This window comes from Chanos chanos, chromosome 14 (assembly GCF_902362185.1).
Source record: "Chanos chanos chromosome 14, fChaCha1.1, whole genome shotgun sequence".
NCBI lineage: Eukaryota > Metazoa > Chordata > Actinopteri > Gonorynchiformes > Chanidae > Chanos > Chanos chanos.
Window position 1 is genome coordinate 18,532,867 of NC_044508.1, and position 16,883 is coordinate 18,549,749.

The window sequence follows — 16,883 nt, forward strand, 5'->3', positions numbered from 1 at the left end:
GGGTCCACTCATCTTATGATTAAAGAAAATCATATAATAGCATACAAATAACAGCATTTTACCAACTTGAATTCTTTCTGCTCATGTACAACAGGAAAGTTACACTGCAAAAGCACCTCCTGCTGGAAAAGACGAAGCCCAATTGTCACATCAAAGCTTTGGTTTTGTTTTACAGGTCTATATTTATCCCATGTCGTCTGCTCTGAGAAACATTCTTGCTAAGGTGTTGACACAGTGGGTTGTGATGACATGGTTATAGTCAGATATACGGTGTCTTTCTTCTTTATGCAACGGACTTGTTAACACTTTTTTTTTTGGATGGTAATCTCAGCTTGTTACCGGCCTAAAACAAGCTTTGTTTTGGTCAAAATTGCAGCCGTTAAGTGATAGCAAGCCATTTTTATGTATTTTCAATAAAGTCTGACTTGTTGAGACTTCAGCATGTTCCAGAAACATGGATGATGTGTGATATTCATCATCAACATGCTTTAAAATGATGAATATTTGAACTGTTGCTCACTTTCAAGAGATCTACCGCTGGTCTACAAGCAATTTTGCGTGAGCTGTTCAACATTGATTCGAGGACGGTCTAAAAGCCAAACCATTATCACCAGCAGAAGGATGCACTGAATTGTATGTCAGCTGCAGCTGATTTGACTGCCCTTGGGAGATGGATTTGCTATAAATGTTACCTGAATAGTGTCTTGAATAGGGTGTAATCATGTGGCTGTCAGTGATGAATCTCTCAGGGTGGTCCAGTAATCAACCCCCCCCCCCCACACACACACACACGCACATGCACGCGCACACCCACACATACCATGCGCTGAGTCGTCTGTCGAAGGCTAACTGACTTATAGAGTGTCTTGACTGTATCTTCAGTCGGCCAAAGAGGATGATTCTAGCCGTGATTGTTCGAATAGCCGTGATTGTTCGAATAAAAACAATAAATAAATAAATAAATAAATAAATAAACAAAAAAAGAAAAGAAAAGTAAGATACACTGCAGGCTGACATCATAATATTCCCCTCATTTCAGGCCAACGATGCAGTTTTCCAGAAGAATCTGTTATTGACGGAAGGGAAAATAAGTAGACTTATTTTATCAGTCACACATTCATGTTGCTGAGGAAAATGATGAGACCACAATGTAATTTTCTCCCCCTCGCTTTTTCCTCTTCTTCTTCTTCTTCTTTTTTTTTCCTTCCATTTTTTCATTCCAGTTGTAATGGGGCACCATTGCTCCCCCACTTCATCTGACCAGACCTGCTCGAGAGAGAGTCCACGGGTCTCTGAGAGATGAGACATTGACTGTAACATTATTTATATTAATTATCACTGTACATTAATTATACCAATTAACCCCTTATTGTGAAATGTACTACACAACAAAGAGGAGTTCAGATAAAAATGTATTATTTTCTATGAATAACAATTAATAGGAAAAGACCTGTTACTATGGTGACACTGTCAGCAAAACTATTAAAACACTATCACATTGATTATATCTTCTGTCTTTGTTTTGTCCTTTGTCCTTGGGCAGATGTAACGTGCTGTTTTTACTGACAGGACACTGTTTAAAAAAAAAAAAAGAACTTGTCAGGCATGAGTTCTTTCTGGTGTTGAGTCTCATCCTTTAATATGAACTGAAAGATTTGTCAAATATAGTTTGGCCATATAACCAAAATGATAAGCTAGAATTATATGTCCCAATTGCATGGACAAAGTCTTTAGGGTTCAGTGTACAGTTTCCATTACCTTTAATGGTTGTTTCTGCATGATTTGACCTGTTGCAATAATCAAACAATACTGAAAAGAAATAACCTCTATCAGGCATATCGACGTAATGGAGCGAAATGCACTTAGCTGCTAGTGTTGTGTAAGCGCCACCGTTAAAAGGTAGTGTCTACACAACAAAGGCCTGTGTGTGTCCAGAGAACCACAGCAGCAGCTGGCCCTCCAAACACTTGAATACACAGAACTCAAAGCCCTGAAAGTACAGGGAAAACTCACACACACACACACACACACACGCGCACACAAATAAACTTCCTGTCAGTCCCTGGTAACAGAAGATAACCAGGGCCTGATGGATACTTCCTTACAAATATGGTCTTTCCTGTTCAGGGTCTTGCAGCTGTTGGGTTTATTTAAACAAAAACATCTGTCTGGAGCTCTACTCCAGGGTGGCTACACATACAAGTGGGAGACAGGTTTCAGATGAAAGGCCTTTGCCAGCACACGCAAAACATAAATAATGACATCACAGAAACAACACATGACCTTAAGTATACAAAAATCTCTTGTTAGCAACACTGTATTTTGGACCAGTGGCAGTGACTACAAAAAAAAAAAAAAACTCTAATTTTACGCCACCAAATCTGATTTATCCACAACAGAAACACGTGTGAGAGGTAGTGTTCAGAATGACTCTACCCATGTTTTATTATATATATTAAAACATGGGTATTATAGCCTACCTGGCAACTCTTTAATGCCTAAAGTGCTCTAACGAAAATGATGCAAAAAATAAGCTACAAAGTTTTCCAGATGAAGCTGTGGCCTACAATGTTTGTTCGTGTGTTGGAGGTTAAATGTGTTTACGTGTATCGTTCCTTCCACCCCCGTCGTCTGAGCAGGTCGGGCCTACGCTAGAACAAACTGCCATGAGATCAGTAGTAATGACGTCAAATACAGTTCACAACAAATATGTGCCAAGAAACATCATTAGTTTCACTAGTGCCTCGTGAAAAGAATGCAGTCTGCGTTGGTCGACCGTAACATACAGGACCGCAAATCTCGAATTGGAACGCATTTTCAGTACTTTCACAACACTGACCGTAAGCCACACCGCCAAAGAACGCGGGAAATCTGTCGAGTTACGAGAGAGAGAGTTTCCGAAAGCGATTCCCATTATGGGACTGTGGAATGCTGAAATGATTAAACTTTCAGATACTTTTAACGCACAGAGTATTCGCCTCAACTCACGAAACGCATCGTAATATAGATAACATGCTGAGAAATTCGGCTCTTTCATTGTCCTCAGATGAGTTATATGGACTTGAGATATGAACACTGTCACTTCAGATTGTCTCAACGAGACCAGACAAAACCCAAACAAATAAATACTTTTTATGCCGTTGTGGTGTGTTATACCCTCTGCAAACCAGCTTCTATGGGTATGTAATGATCTAGCACCCTCTACTGTTCCATCCTTAGGGAACTATCTCTTATCGGTGTAAGTTTTATTCCAATGTGAGAATAGCTTCATCTAAATATACTGTTTGAACATCTCTTAACTGCTTTGACATGTCTTGACATATTCATTTGACATATTCTCATTCATTTGAGGCAAATAAAAAAAATAATAAAATATCTAACCACCATATCAGAAAAAAGACTCATTGTAAGAACATTCTGGAAACTATTACAGAGTAAATACTCAATCCAGAGATCATTTATTTACAAATAATTTCAGATCTGGCTGGACATCTGAGCAGATGAAACACTAAATTCAGGGTTGATATTACAATGAAAAGAAATACTGGATGGCACTGATAAAAAAAAAAGAAAAGAAAAGAAAATTACAAACCGCTGACAGGAATGCAGATCTTGTCACTGAGATCAATCATCTATCTCCTCATATTCTGCGAGAGAGGTGACAGATACCGGGAAACTTTCATCATTACATCTTTTTTTAATCTCTGCTCCCCCAGACAAGGTCCAGTACAAGAATGCCCTTGAGAGTAGAGAAGACAGGGGGCAATATTTCAGCATCACTGAGCAACACTAGTGTCATAACCACCAAGCTAACCTCTGTGTCTCCATTCCTCTTCCCAACTCTTCCAGGGCTGTAGCAATGACTGTTTCAACCAATCCCCTAAAATCGCCCATCCTGTACTGTCAGCTGAATCATCCCCATCTCTGCCTGATTTGCGTGGTTCTGTTCGCACCAAGTCACACAAGTTACAATGTCAGCTCAGAGCATTATTCATAAACAAGGAATATTTACGTCAATGAGTGTGAGAATACTTCAGTTTTACAAAACTTCATCAACACACTCCGCCATTCAGACTTTTTAATGGGCAGCAGAGGGGGCTGCAGTAGAATTCAGATATCTTATCTCTTTTTGTGGCCCCCTGAGGCTAAGCATTGGCTATGTCCATTAGTGCAGCTGCCGGAATTTCCCCACAAACCCCTTCCTCATGCTGTCAGATCATTGGGTTGTTTTTGCGGACTCTTCCCACTATAACGATGCCCACAGGGGCAGATGAGCAACCCAGTTATTAAACGGACAAACACAAGTCCGTCAGCTGACTGGTTTGTGTACTATGCAAGCCATACACTTGGCAGATTGGAATCTCCAAAGACAACAAAGGGTGGGGCAGGCAGAAATCAAAGCCAAGGGTTCTCTCATGATCACGCGAAACAACAACTGTATCTATCGAAGCATTCAGGAATGTAGCAGGGTGACCTTTCATAAAAAAAAAAAAAAAAAAAAAGCTTATAAAATCAATCTTATAAAACTATGTTTGGCAAAGGACAAACAAGACGTAATAAGAAAAAAATGACAATGACACAGCATTGGAGGTTTTATTCTTCTTTATTTTTTAATGAAATATCTCGTATAATACTTATTATAATGTGTTCAAAATAAGTGTTCCGAGAGTTTCTCCAATAAAGTTAGTATTATTTTAATTTTCTTCAAACATACATTCAAAGACACTGTATCTCATGTAATTATATTTTTAAAATCTCAAAAGAAACACTGAATAGAGTAAATAAAGAATTATATGTCTTCTGGCTTCCACATTAGCAGTATTGCACCATCAGCACTTTAGCCCGTAATGAAAATGAACTGAAAGAATATTCTGGAATATGTCCATTCTCAAGGCATTCATTAAACTAAAATGTGGTTTCAGAAGGCACTAAAGCTAGACAGTTTTTTTTAATTTATTTTGATGATACATCTCAAAACATATTTCAAATTCTTTCAGAAAACACTGATGATTTCACAAAGAGGACGAAAAGAAGAATCGAGCCTCAGACTTTAAATTCTGGCCCAGAAACCAAAACAAAATGACTAAAAGTGAGTGGTTTGTGGACGTGGATGTTTGTGTTGGCCGGTGGTGGCCGGATCGAGTTTGGTTCTGGACAGAGTTCCCTTTGGTGAGGACCCGTTGTCCCTGCAAGGCATCCGTGGGGATTGACTGTTTTCACATGGGGTCATAACTTCCTGCCTGGGCGGCTAACAGATGCGCCACTGCTAGGCTAATAACAGGAAACGTCTTGTCTGCAAGCGCCTCGGCAGTTTTAACGGCACAACGCGTTCTCTTATGTTTTGTAAGATTCCCCCTGTCCTCGTGAGAATAAAGAGGCTGAGTGAGGTAATGGATGAGGAAGTGTTAGTATTAGTACTTTTAACCTTAATCTGACCATAAAGATCACTGAGATATGTCTTTTCACTCCTTTGTAGTTTCAACACTGAGATGCTTTTGACAGTAGCTTGATTGGACTTCACAGGAATCAGTTACCACTCTCTTGACCTCAAGTAGTTTTTTCAAGTGGTTTTGATTGTGCTCTTGCTCTAACTGACTGGACAGGAAACCATCTTCAAAAAGCCTAAAATAATATTGACGGAAATGCAACGGTCTTGACCACAAAGAGAACAAGACCCCTGCATAAAGTAGCTTTCAGAAAATGGTTGATTCAACATTCCATTAGTGTGTTCTATTTGAAGCAGAATTCTTGATTCTAAGAATCCAAAACACATCCTATTTTAAATGCCTCCACAGTGGGTGGCCTATGGTAAAATTGTGTGAGAATAAAATTACGTGAATGCTGTGTTATTCAGTGCCAAAACGAGTTGTCTAAACTACGTTTAGCTGGGTGAGAGTATTAACTAATCCAAATAAAACAGATAACAATGAACACAAAGTGACAGTAAAGTGAAGAACATCACAGTTGAGCAGTAGGATTGGCATCTTGCTGAGAGGCACTGGCTTACACTCTCCTCTTCACAGGACAACCTTAAAAAGACAACTACAGAGTTAGTGCAGGTCCCGCACGGGAGGAAGAAGTGAGAGGGAGAGAGAGAGAGAGTGAGAGTGTGAAGGAACGAGGGTGGACAAGAGAACTATGTGATGTGATGCAAAGCCTCTATGGTATTCCCACCATATACCACTGCAAACATGTCTATACAAAACAAACAAACAAAAAACACTGAGAACATTTTAAATTAAATCTTCGGATCTTCTTGAGACAATATGTCTTTCTTTCTTAAGGGCAAAACGCACTCACAGCCCTCCTCTCACAATGATCCATTTCAGACATACAACACATTTCACTCACCAGTTCAAATGATGTGTGGCAGCTATTTTCTGTTAACAACATGCACACGCTATCCAGAAATGACACACATAATTAATACTAAACTACAAACAAATCAAATGATTCTCAGTGACAAGCTGCAACATCTCTTCAAATAAAGTGACAATGCATATTAATTTAAACAGTTAGAAATGAGATGACTTCAAAAAAGAAAAAAACTGGAACGGATAGTGGAATAAATTCTACAGTGACTGTGCAAACGCTGCCCGCGTTAAGTCAGTCATAACTCAATTGCTCTTCAGTACAAGGACAAGCAACGTAGTAGAAAGCCTCATGTTAGTACACACAATAACATTTTTATGGACTTTCTGTTCACGTGATATTTACAGCGTTGACAGAAAGTGAAAGTATGAGTCACAGGGAATGAGGAACTCAGATTAACCAACAGGGCAAAACAGAAGTCCACTGCGCTCTGTTTTTTTTTTTGTTTTTTCCTCATCGAACATTTAACACTGAACAAATATCATTTCAAAGCATACAGTAGTATTAAATAGAATTTATAGGGGACTTTGTGAATAATCTATCAAACTTTGGTTACCTTCCCTGCTAACTAACAGCCCTCTGGACAGACTGATGGCTACAGATGATCTCTATCTCAGAGTCATCCTCCTCTGGGGGGGGGGGGGGTGGGGGGGGAGGCTCAATGGCCTGGTCAAAAAAAACCCAAAAACCACGGTCTCTTGCTGTCCTTTCCTTTCTTTTAAGGATGTCTCCCTGGAGAGACAGTAAGGAAGTCAGAAAATTGCCCATCCCAAGAGATGATAGGAAGTAAACAAAGGCATATGTTTTAAATGACACACGCATCATTACAAAACACCCAAAGCCGACCAAACAGGAAGAAGTCGATGTGCAACTCCAGTGAGGAAAAGGATATTGTCTTCGCAGTCATAGAACATTCACCAGCTCGGCCGGAACCCTCGGAGCGTTATTTCACCAGCCGGCGGGCGCTCTCTCCACAACTACGCGCTCTCATCTCATTGTGCAGTCTCAGTCAGCTCACATGACACAGCAGAGTGCTGCACAGCCATCTCTACAGCCCAGTCTCTGAGACACAGTGAATGCATGGCCAAATGTAAAAAAACATATTTCTCTAAGAAAAAAGGGGGGGGGGGGGGGGTGCTCAGATCTTTTAGGACGCTCCTGTCTCTGAGACTTCTGATTGCTGTATTATAAATGAACTTAGAGGTTTAGAAGATGAGAGCTTTTCACCACTGCTTGCCTTTACACTTGCCCCAAATTCTTCTGGTAAATATATACAAATTAATATCCAGGAACATTTAACAGATACAATAGAAAATAAGAATTCATTACCTAAACTTCAGATTAAATCGAACTCACAGCGGTGCACGTTGCACTAGCTGTAGATACCTGCTTCCAAAAGAGTAAGTTCTTTAAAGTGCTGATCTAGGATAAGATTTCAGTACCTTAGTCCATTAATATCATTATTACAAGATAAGAAGCAAACTGATCTCAGATCTGCATTGAAAAGGACTTTTTACTCTTAACCTTAAAGCTGCCTAATGTCATAATATAGGGAGACCTGCTTTCAAAGACCATTTCTGCATATTCCATGGTACTGGAAAGCTTCCAAAACCGCATCAATGCAGGGAATGTCACTTTTTTTTCAGAGGGCCAAAATATACACAACTTGGCACAATATTGAAAAAAAAGAAAAAAGAAAAACTGCAGTTCTAAAAGAAACAAGCATTGTGTATTTCTGCCTCTCTAATTCGACGAGCCAACACACGCTACTTCACCATTATGGCTTCACACAACCATGTAAATTAAAACATGGCAAACCAACATCAGAATTCCTGATGCTCATGTTTGATTTCTGAAACACACAACACTGAATATTCCAAGAACTGCACTCTTCCTGTCTTCCTTTCTTTCTTTCTTTTTTAAGGGACTTTCTAGCAGTGTTTTTGTGCTGCCCTGGTAAAGGTCTAAGAATATCCCAGGTTTTTCATCTCACTGCGGTATCGCTGTTCCGACACTTTGCTCTTGTGCTGCTTGCTCTCCAGGTGCTGACGGAAGTCGGCCTCTTCACTGGCTCCACAGTTACACATGGAACAGTAGTACTGACCGCTGGGCGTCACACACATGGCCAGATCACGGGGAATGCGTTGCCTGGGCCGCGGATGGTAGTAAGGCCCTAAGACAAACACACAAACAATTAGCTATATAAAGTAATAAAAAGCCAAAAAAAACCCCAATGAGATGAATGTTTTTGATGTAAGCAAAGAACATATGCGTTATTTCTGTCTAAACAGGCATATGTAATACAAACACACACACACACACCCATACACACACACACACACAGACAGAGGGAGTCTTTTGAGGCTTAACTCTAATACACACAGGATGAGGATGAGCTGATAAGACCAGATGTTAATAGCCTGAAGGGAAAGAGAGCCATGCAGAAACGCTCCTTCACATGCGTACTTCTGTGAAAAATAATAACATCTTACAGAGCCCTCTTACAGTTTTTCTGTCATTTACACAAGGTAATGTACACAGAGTGATAGACCAGAACGGAACCAAGCGCCCACTGTGCTTTTTAGAACTCCATACATGTCTCCAGCTCACTTGTATTATAAAGCACTGACAACAGGAACATTGTTGGCCTTCAAACGACCTTGGAGGTCCTCAGCCAAAGGGGTTGAAGTGTAACCATGTTTGCGGCTTAGACCTTATACCACAGCATTTCCTCCTCTTTTCATTAACGTAGTCTAACACATCTGTATTTCACCAGAGAGTTCTACACCACTCATGCTGCTGAATGGGACACCCCACTTCTACTGTGGAGAAGGTACTGGATTACAATTTGGATCTCTGGAATACTGTTCTGAAAATTATTCAGATGTGATTGGGAAAAGCACTGTGACTGAGTAAATGTGTTTTCCCCCCTGAACCTATTCTTTAGAGGAAGACACTAGCATTAATATTAAACTCAGACATATTACTCACCAAAAGACAATTATTACATTTCCATGGTATGTACACATTTAATAGTGTTTTTAAATTTTTGTGATACATTTGGGAAGAAATAATCTGTCTCAGAACTGTCAAAGGAGCAATACTGTATGCAGAAAAGGTCCTCAAACTGTGATTAAAACACAAATACTTACAAGTGACTAACAAGATGTCAAAATGTGTTGAAGTTTTAATTTAAGACATACACTTGGTGCAGGATCCAAACCAAGAATTATTTTAAGGAGGGAATTTGTGTGGCGTTATTTCAGGCGAAGTCCATTTGGAGCATGATTAAATCAAAGACGTACTGCCCCAGGGTGTGTGTGTGTGTGTGTGTGTGTGTGAGAGTGTGTGTGTGGGTGTGTGAATGGGGAGGGACGTTCTAAGTTATGATACTTGAGTCATACCAAAACTGAACAATATGGTATGGAGTGTTTGTATCTATGTGTGTGTGTGTGTGTGTGTGTGTGTGTGAGAGAGTGAGAGAGAGAGAGAGAGAGAGAGAGAGAGGGAGAGAATGTCAGTGTGGGTGCATGCACATGTGTGGCAGAGGGTTTGGGGGCAGTGAGGAGAAGTGTGTGTGATTGAGACCTGCCACGGTGTGTGTGTGTGTGTGTGTGTGTGTGTGTGTGTGACGTTTGAGAGCCCTGACTGACGTGGGGTGAAGTATCGGTTTACAAACACCAAAGGCTTGGCGTGACGCCCGTATTTAGCGAGGCTAGTGCTGTGCACTACAATCTCTCAGAGCAGCCAAGCCAGGCTGTGGAAACCGACCCAATGCCAGCTACTGAAAGAGAGCACTGCTGCCAAAGCACTGAACAGAAATTAGCATTTAGCGCCACTGCTGAGCGCAGGAACAGAAAGCAACACCCCTCTGGGGTCTCTCTGGACAAGAGCAAGACATGTGACAGTCACATCTGAACTGAAAAAGAACTGGCGTCCACATTTCAAACATGTCCCAGAAGTCTTTCCAATCCCTCTTTGTTTAATAATTCAAAAGACATTAATAGAGATGAATCATTTCTTAACACTACAGTATTACAACTTAAAACCGACTTTATAATGCCTGCACTTTTACATATATGTTCCATATATAAAATTGCCTTTAAAGAGAAAAAAATGATATTTGTGGAGACATGCATGCTGCAATACTTGTCACTATTATTGTTTCCAATCAAGTACAGTACTGCAATACCTATTCTGTTATTGTTCTAGACTCAAATACGCTGATATATTTACACCGGCTATGGTTTCACAAAACAGGTAGAACACTTTCAATACAGAGGGGTAACTAGAGTGATGTACCATATTTCCCGTACCTGGTACAGAAGGAGTGATGTGACTAGTCCTTCGGTTTTTGATCAGTCTGTACTCACTCCCCTCTTTTCTGGGTTGCCTTTGAGTGAAATCTGACGACTCACTGAAAATAAACATAAAAAATGGCACAGTGAGAAAAACAGCATTTTTGATTGATAGAAGCTAATCATTTGTAATAACTAAGTTTGACTCGGAAAATGTTTAAAAAAGAAAAGATTTTACTTTTAAAGAGTTAATTCATTCGTCGACAGTCGAGCTTAGCTTCTGGCGCCATTATAATTAACATGCCATTCCTATGCTGCAGTCCACTGAACACACAAATACTGAGAATTTTAATATATTTTCATATGCCCTTCCAAACATGAAACGGATGACAACATTTCTTCCCTCCTAGTTATTTTGAACTTGTTGGTCAAATGTTTTAGTGTCTCACAGTCCCAGATAAGATCAAAAGTTTAGGAACACAGGAGGATAATGCCCACGCTCAACCTGTGTGTCTTATCAGTCCTTTACGACTTTAACCGCATAGTAAATTGTTCAACCGCACTAAACCAATTTAAATGAGCGGTTCAGGTCCAAGAAGAAAAGCAAGAGGAAGATAAGGACCAAACCGACAATATCCCTTTTCCTCTATGCAAAACACATCTCTCTCCATGCATGTAAACACAAATGACAGTGCAGGAAGTTACGGGGGCTGAGTTTTTTTCCATGTGACACGGGAGTGACACTCACGATGAGCTGGCGTTTTGCTGGGCTTCCGCCAGCCGCAGTCTCTTGGCGTGGTTTTTACCCTGGTAATGAGCCTGGGCCACTGCCGGGGAACTGAAGGAGGCATCGCACAGCTTGCAGTAGTCGTTTTCTGTAGCCAGGATTACTCTGCTCACGCCTTTAAAGGAGACGGGCTACGAACCGTTAAAGCGACAGTCAGTGCAATGAGACCTGAGATGAAACAAACGTCTGTACACTATTTAGAATAAGAGTGTGCAGTCAATCAGTGCCAGAGTGTGGGGCCACTGTAGTGTTGAGCTCGAGGGAATGTGGCATTAGAGAGCAACACAACACTACTGACCAAGAGTTGCCAATGCTGGCATTACAATGATACTTTTCAGAAAGTCCATGACAGACCAAAGAACCTGGTTTTATACAGATCTGAGCTTTTAAATGAGATGATGAATCTGCTGAAATAGAAGAATTGCCACTTTGTAGTGCTTTACCTGCTTAGCTGTTGCAGTCTCTGCAGGAGGAGTGGATGAGGGTTGCTGGGAAACAGGCTCAACCACTTCTGGTATTCTGATAGGGGGAGGCTGCTGGCTACCAGCATAGAAATTACGCAGTTTTTTGCTGTGGTTTTTGCCCTAGATCAAAGCAAAGTATATTTCAGTGTCTACTGTACACAATCACTACCCCTACGTGTACGACAACTGGAACAAATGACTGTTTATCACTACAGAGATTTAGAACACACCACACATATGAGGAAAGGAAAAAACACACTAAAACACACACACACACACTAATCTCCCACGCAGTGAATGTCACCACAAACCTTGTAGTTCATTCCACATTCGCTGTGGATTCAAACACAGTCTGTGTGGTTTTGTTAATCATTAAACCTGATCAATTAATGATTTCATTTTCAGTTCTCCCCTTGTATTTCAGAGCCTGAGGATCAGGATGAAACTGTCGACTCCATTACCTGATAATGAGCCTGGGCCTGCTGGGCTGAGTTGAGGGTGACATTACACAGTTTGCAGTACAGTGGCTTACACAGCTCCTCCAGTGTGGCATCCTGATCCGCGTTTCCCGGTTGGCTCTCTTCCTCTGGGGGCTTGGGGCTAGGGATGGGTGGCCCAGGGAGAGGTGAGCTTGGCACCAGCTGAAGGTGAGGGGGAGGCTTCACCGACATGGGGCTGCAGAGGGGAAAGCGCAGAGGGTCTGGAGGTACCATCATTGGAGGTGGTCTGAGGGCTTGTGTAGGAGCAATGGGCTGGAAGGGCTGGGGTTGTTGTGGGCATATTAGATTCAGCGGCAGCTCCAGAGCAGACTCTGGACCTAAAGGCAAATGAGAGCAAGGTAGGTGGAATAAAATGGAGAACAGAGTAGGAGAACAAGATGCAGAACACGAGAGTTATCAATATAGCACGACTGCTCTGAAGTATAAAGGAAAGACAACAATGGTACAGTATGCGATTCTTTACCGCCAGGAACTTCAGAACAAGCTGAACTAATCCCAAAGGAAATGAGTGGGCCAGTGAAAGACAGAGGCTATTTAGCACAGCTAACTGGCTAGGAGCCTAATTATGGTGCAGCCGTAGCCTACACAGAGACTTAACAGTCCAGTGAACAATATGGGAATATGTCCAGGCCTCCAGCGAGGACAGCGCCTACTTCCAGTAACAGCAAGTCGTTTCTGTATTTGCCACTGTAGACGTGATCTTGGTTGACTCGTGCCTCAACCGTTGCCTACTCAACTGTGGGACATTTTTGGCACTCATCTGTGCACACATTGCTCCAGCGGATCTGTGGTGGACTGGGAAGAGGGGGATGGTGGGTCAGCTGCCACAAACCCTGTCCGATGTTTCCACTGTATCAATTCCGATGGAGTTCTCACAACAATGATTCAGAGGACTGAAATAGCCTCAGGAATGTGTGGCTTCACTTCGCTTCCGAGATGTCCATAGAGAAATATCTCGGTGCCACTGGCGCTTTGAAGATGTCTCAAATACCAGAGGAGTTGTTCACTTTGAACAGCTTCACTTTGAAAGTATGGAAATGACACAAAAGCTGTGTGTGTAAAAACCATCTGCAGTGTGCACCCAGGCAAATTAGAAGTAAATTTGGTTAAACTGTGTCCTTAAGGCGACAGATGAAACCAAGATACCTGGCATCTTAGACCATATACATTCGTTGCTTGTCGTCTTAAAAAAAAAAAAAAAAATAATAATAATAATTGAAAGCATTTCAGAAGGACTTTATTAGGACTGCCATGCAATTTTCCTCTTCTTGTGGGACAAGACAAACCTGATATTACTTGGTCATCAGAGAATACAAGACCAGAAATAGGTATAAGGAGGACCTACATAGTCACAGCTCAAGGTCAGAGTTACAGGCCTAGTTTTTCATCAGAGCTTCATCTATTGTCACCTTCAATTTATTAGAGCACCAACTCCAGTCTTGGCCAAGATAAGCAACCTTAGTTTGATAGGAGTTAGAGAGAAGAGAGGAAAATCTGGCCTCAGCTGAAAGACTCTACCCTTTAAGCATCTATAATGCAAAGTGTACTAGGCACACGAGAAGCTGCGGGTACACCCCCGCTGACGATACGTTAGGTTATCTTACATGACTTGCCTTTGGACAGCAATCCTGTGACATTTACGTACTAGACTGAGGTTCCTGAAATGCATCAGTTATTTTCGACACGATACAAAAGCGGCGTGCATGAGTGATCTCAACGGTCCAGTGCCATAGTTCATTCAGTGATGTACAAAACAGCAGCCAGCGAAGTAATTATGTCTCCTGCTCAACTACTTCAGTGATTTTTGTCTCAGCTGTGCAACAAACTGTAAAACATGGCTTACACATCAAGCTGCCAATATGTCATATCTCTGCAGTTTGAAAATGAGCAATTATCATCATAACTACACAAGCAACCAACATAAATATTTAAGCCACACACTGGTTCGTCAATATTCAATAAAAAAATCGACATTCTTGTCCATAATACTGCTTATGGTAGATTATGTGCACAGTTTGTCGCCGGGCCATCGACTCCAAATGCAACACCTGTACGCACCTGCAAAACGATTCCAGCGCCTTAAATAAAGCAGATCAAGAGGATAAGATGAGACCGGATTATCTGATGAATTAAACGACCGGATGAAAACGATGCTGCAGAATGGTATCCGACGGGATAAAATGATTGCATGCTTAGACATCGCCATTTATTCGTCATACCAAGAAGATTTATTATCATGATACAATACCATTGCAAATTCCTACAGAGCAGTTGTGCTTTTAGTGCAATGTTTGCATAAAGAACGGGTTGTTTGCCTTCGAACGGTAATGCATTTTGTAAGAACCAATCTGTGCAATGACGAAATCTTTCAATGTATGTTTTCATTCTATTTCGTGTTCTCATATACAGCCGAGTAGAAAATCGGGTAACTGACAGCGCTCATCAATCTAGTCCCCGTGACAGATCCTTTACAGCGAAGACATTGTCGTACCTGGTATCCGAGGAACATAATGGCTGCTATTCCCATAGTTTACAGGTTGAGAATTGTAATTACTGCAGTATTCAGCACTTTGATAAAATGTATCTATGTTCTTTACATTCATCGCCATCTTCCCTGCATCCTTCCGAGATCGCTAACGAACTTCTTCCAGTCAGAAGTGCATCTCATACCTTGCCCTGAGAGTAAAGGGGGTATTTTAATTGCCAGGAAGATTATTTCAGTAGAATCCATGCATTGCTGCGACAGTGGTGATATTGATGGGAAACCGTTTTGACTTTTTAATCTAAATTTTGTCCTCGCATCGTAAATAAAGCACTTGATAGGAAAGAGAAAGTAAAACAAGGATTATTCCGTCCCTGTTTTCATTTGGTACAGTCCGTTTCCTACAGAAGGGCTAATTTTCACAATTCTGATTTAAAAACACCGATTTGGCATCATTGGCTAGTAAAGTGATGCTTATTCGACTCAGTTCTCCTTGTACCTGGGATGTGATTATGCACTATACCCTGTTGTTGTCGCCCAAAAATGCTATTGATAATAATCACGTGAAGCTGTGGAGAATATAGTAATATGTGTACTAAAATTCTACAATTAAACAATGTGCTCTTCAGGCTGGTTTAAAAGGAATTGTATGGCATAAACACAGTACAGTAAATAAATACAGTCGGCTGTTGAGCTTCGTGGTTCGACAGAATGATACAAAACACTGTCACAGTGTTTTTTTCCTTTAAGAATCTTTTGTTTTTTCACAATGTTCTTTATGTTCATAAATACACAAACATCAGAATATCGCATTTGTTTCCTTTTTCCTGCAGACATACCAGGATAGTGAGTATATAGCACCATAAAAGTGTTAATTAGTAAATGAATAGAAAGTGAAATAATATTTTGGAGTATACCATTCGATGTAAGTAAATTCACTTTTTTTTGACCATTCATATACTTCACACCCTACTGTCTGTAAAGTGAACTCTCTCCAATAGGAGTGAACAATCAATACGATAGAGCCAGGCAGACTTAAGTTTCCATACAGTTCTCGGCAAGCCTATCAAAACTCGAACGACAACGCATTTCAAGGGGTGCAGCCTACAAAATATCACACCAGTGCTGTAGTTCGCCTGGGTTGCCGCGGCTAGCATGTTAGCTAGCGAACTGCTAGCTGGCTATTGGCCACATTGATTGTATTTATGTTTAGAAACCATCAAACTGTATTGTGACAGCATTTGCTAAATTTTGCATGCTATGGAGTCAGCTACTGAGACCATTCAGTTTTGCTGGTCTTAAAGGTAATGTTTGATTTGTCACATCATCAGCGGCAAGAAGACAAACGAGGATATCTATCGTTGCTATGGAGAGGCTGTGCATGGCAAGCCGGGGAGGATAGGCCCGAACATCGCATTGGAGTTGTAGGCGAAACAGGACGAAGGAGCATAAATTGCGAATCCCTCAAAGAAGTAAAGAAGAGGGGTTAGTATCGATAGATGGGCCAAGTTGCTGAAGTTGCATAGTATCTGTATTTTGCACTTTTTGTGAAAACGTCTGTGAAATAGTTGGTGGTTAGTTAAGCTCATATTTGCATGTGCCTCTAAAATTTTATTCCCAAGTTCTCAAAATCAGATAACGTCAGCTAAGTTAGCAGAGCAAGCTATCTGTGCTAGCTGTCGTAAAGGCTAATGCTAGCTATTAGCTTGTAAACCACAACAACAATGTGACTGTACTGCTCTTATTTGATATGCTGGTGTTCCGATACACGGTTTATGGTGTAGACTGACAGTGAAATTTAACAAACCAAGCTTGTTTAATTGAGCTTTTACCGCGGCATAATAATTAACTATATAATTTTGGGCACTCCCATTCTAATTAGCTCGAATAGATGGGCTACCTTGGTGGCTGGGCTTGATAGCTACCCTGGGTTAGGTAGGGTCTTATTTTGTGCTCGAGACGCTGGCTGTTAAGCTTTTC

At 41.0% G+C, this 16,883-nt stretch overlaps 1 protein-coding gene across 1 annotated transcript; it reads right to left on the bottom strand.

Annotated features, from left to right (window-relative positions):
• Nucleotides 1–8,336: 8,336 nt before the first annotated feature.
• zmat3 (zinc finger, matrin-type 3) lies at nt 8,337–15,066 on the bottom strand. Its single transcript, XM_030792002.1, has 6 exons — nt 14,913–15,066; nt 12,383–12,738; nt 11,901–12,041; nt 11,419–11,588; nt 10,689–10,789; nt 8,337–8,545 (listed from the first exon to the last, which is right to left on the bottom strand). The coding sequence occupies exons 1-6, from the start codon at nt 15,028–15,030 to the stop codon at nt 8,337–8,339; spliced, it is 1,095 nt and encodes a 364-aa protein (XP_030647862.1). The 5' UTR covers nt 15,031–15,066.
• Between the last annotated feature and the right edge of the window lie 1,817 nt (nt 15,067–16,883).

Coding starts and splice junctions, on each gene's coding strand:
- zmat3 (XM_030792002.1), bottom strand. CDS start 15,030: ATGGCGATGAATGTAAAGAACATAGATACATTTTATCAAAGTGCTGAA. Junction 12,739..14,912: donor TTATGTTCCTCGGATACCAG/GTACGACAATGT, acceptor ATTTGCCTTTAG/GTCCAGAGTCTGCTCTGGAG. Junction 10,790..11,418: donor CAGCAAAACGCCAGCTCATC/GTGAGTGTCACT, acceptor GTTTATTTTCAG/TGAGTCGTCAGATTTCACTC.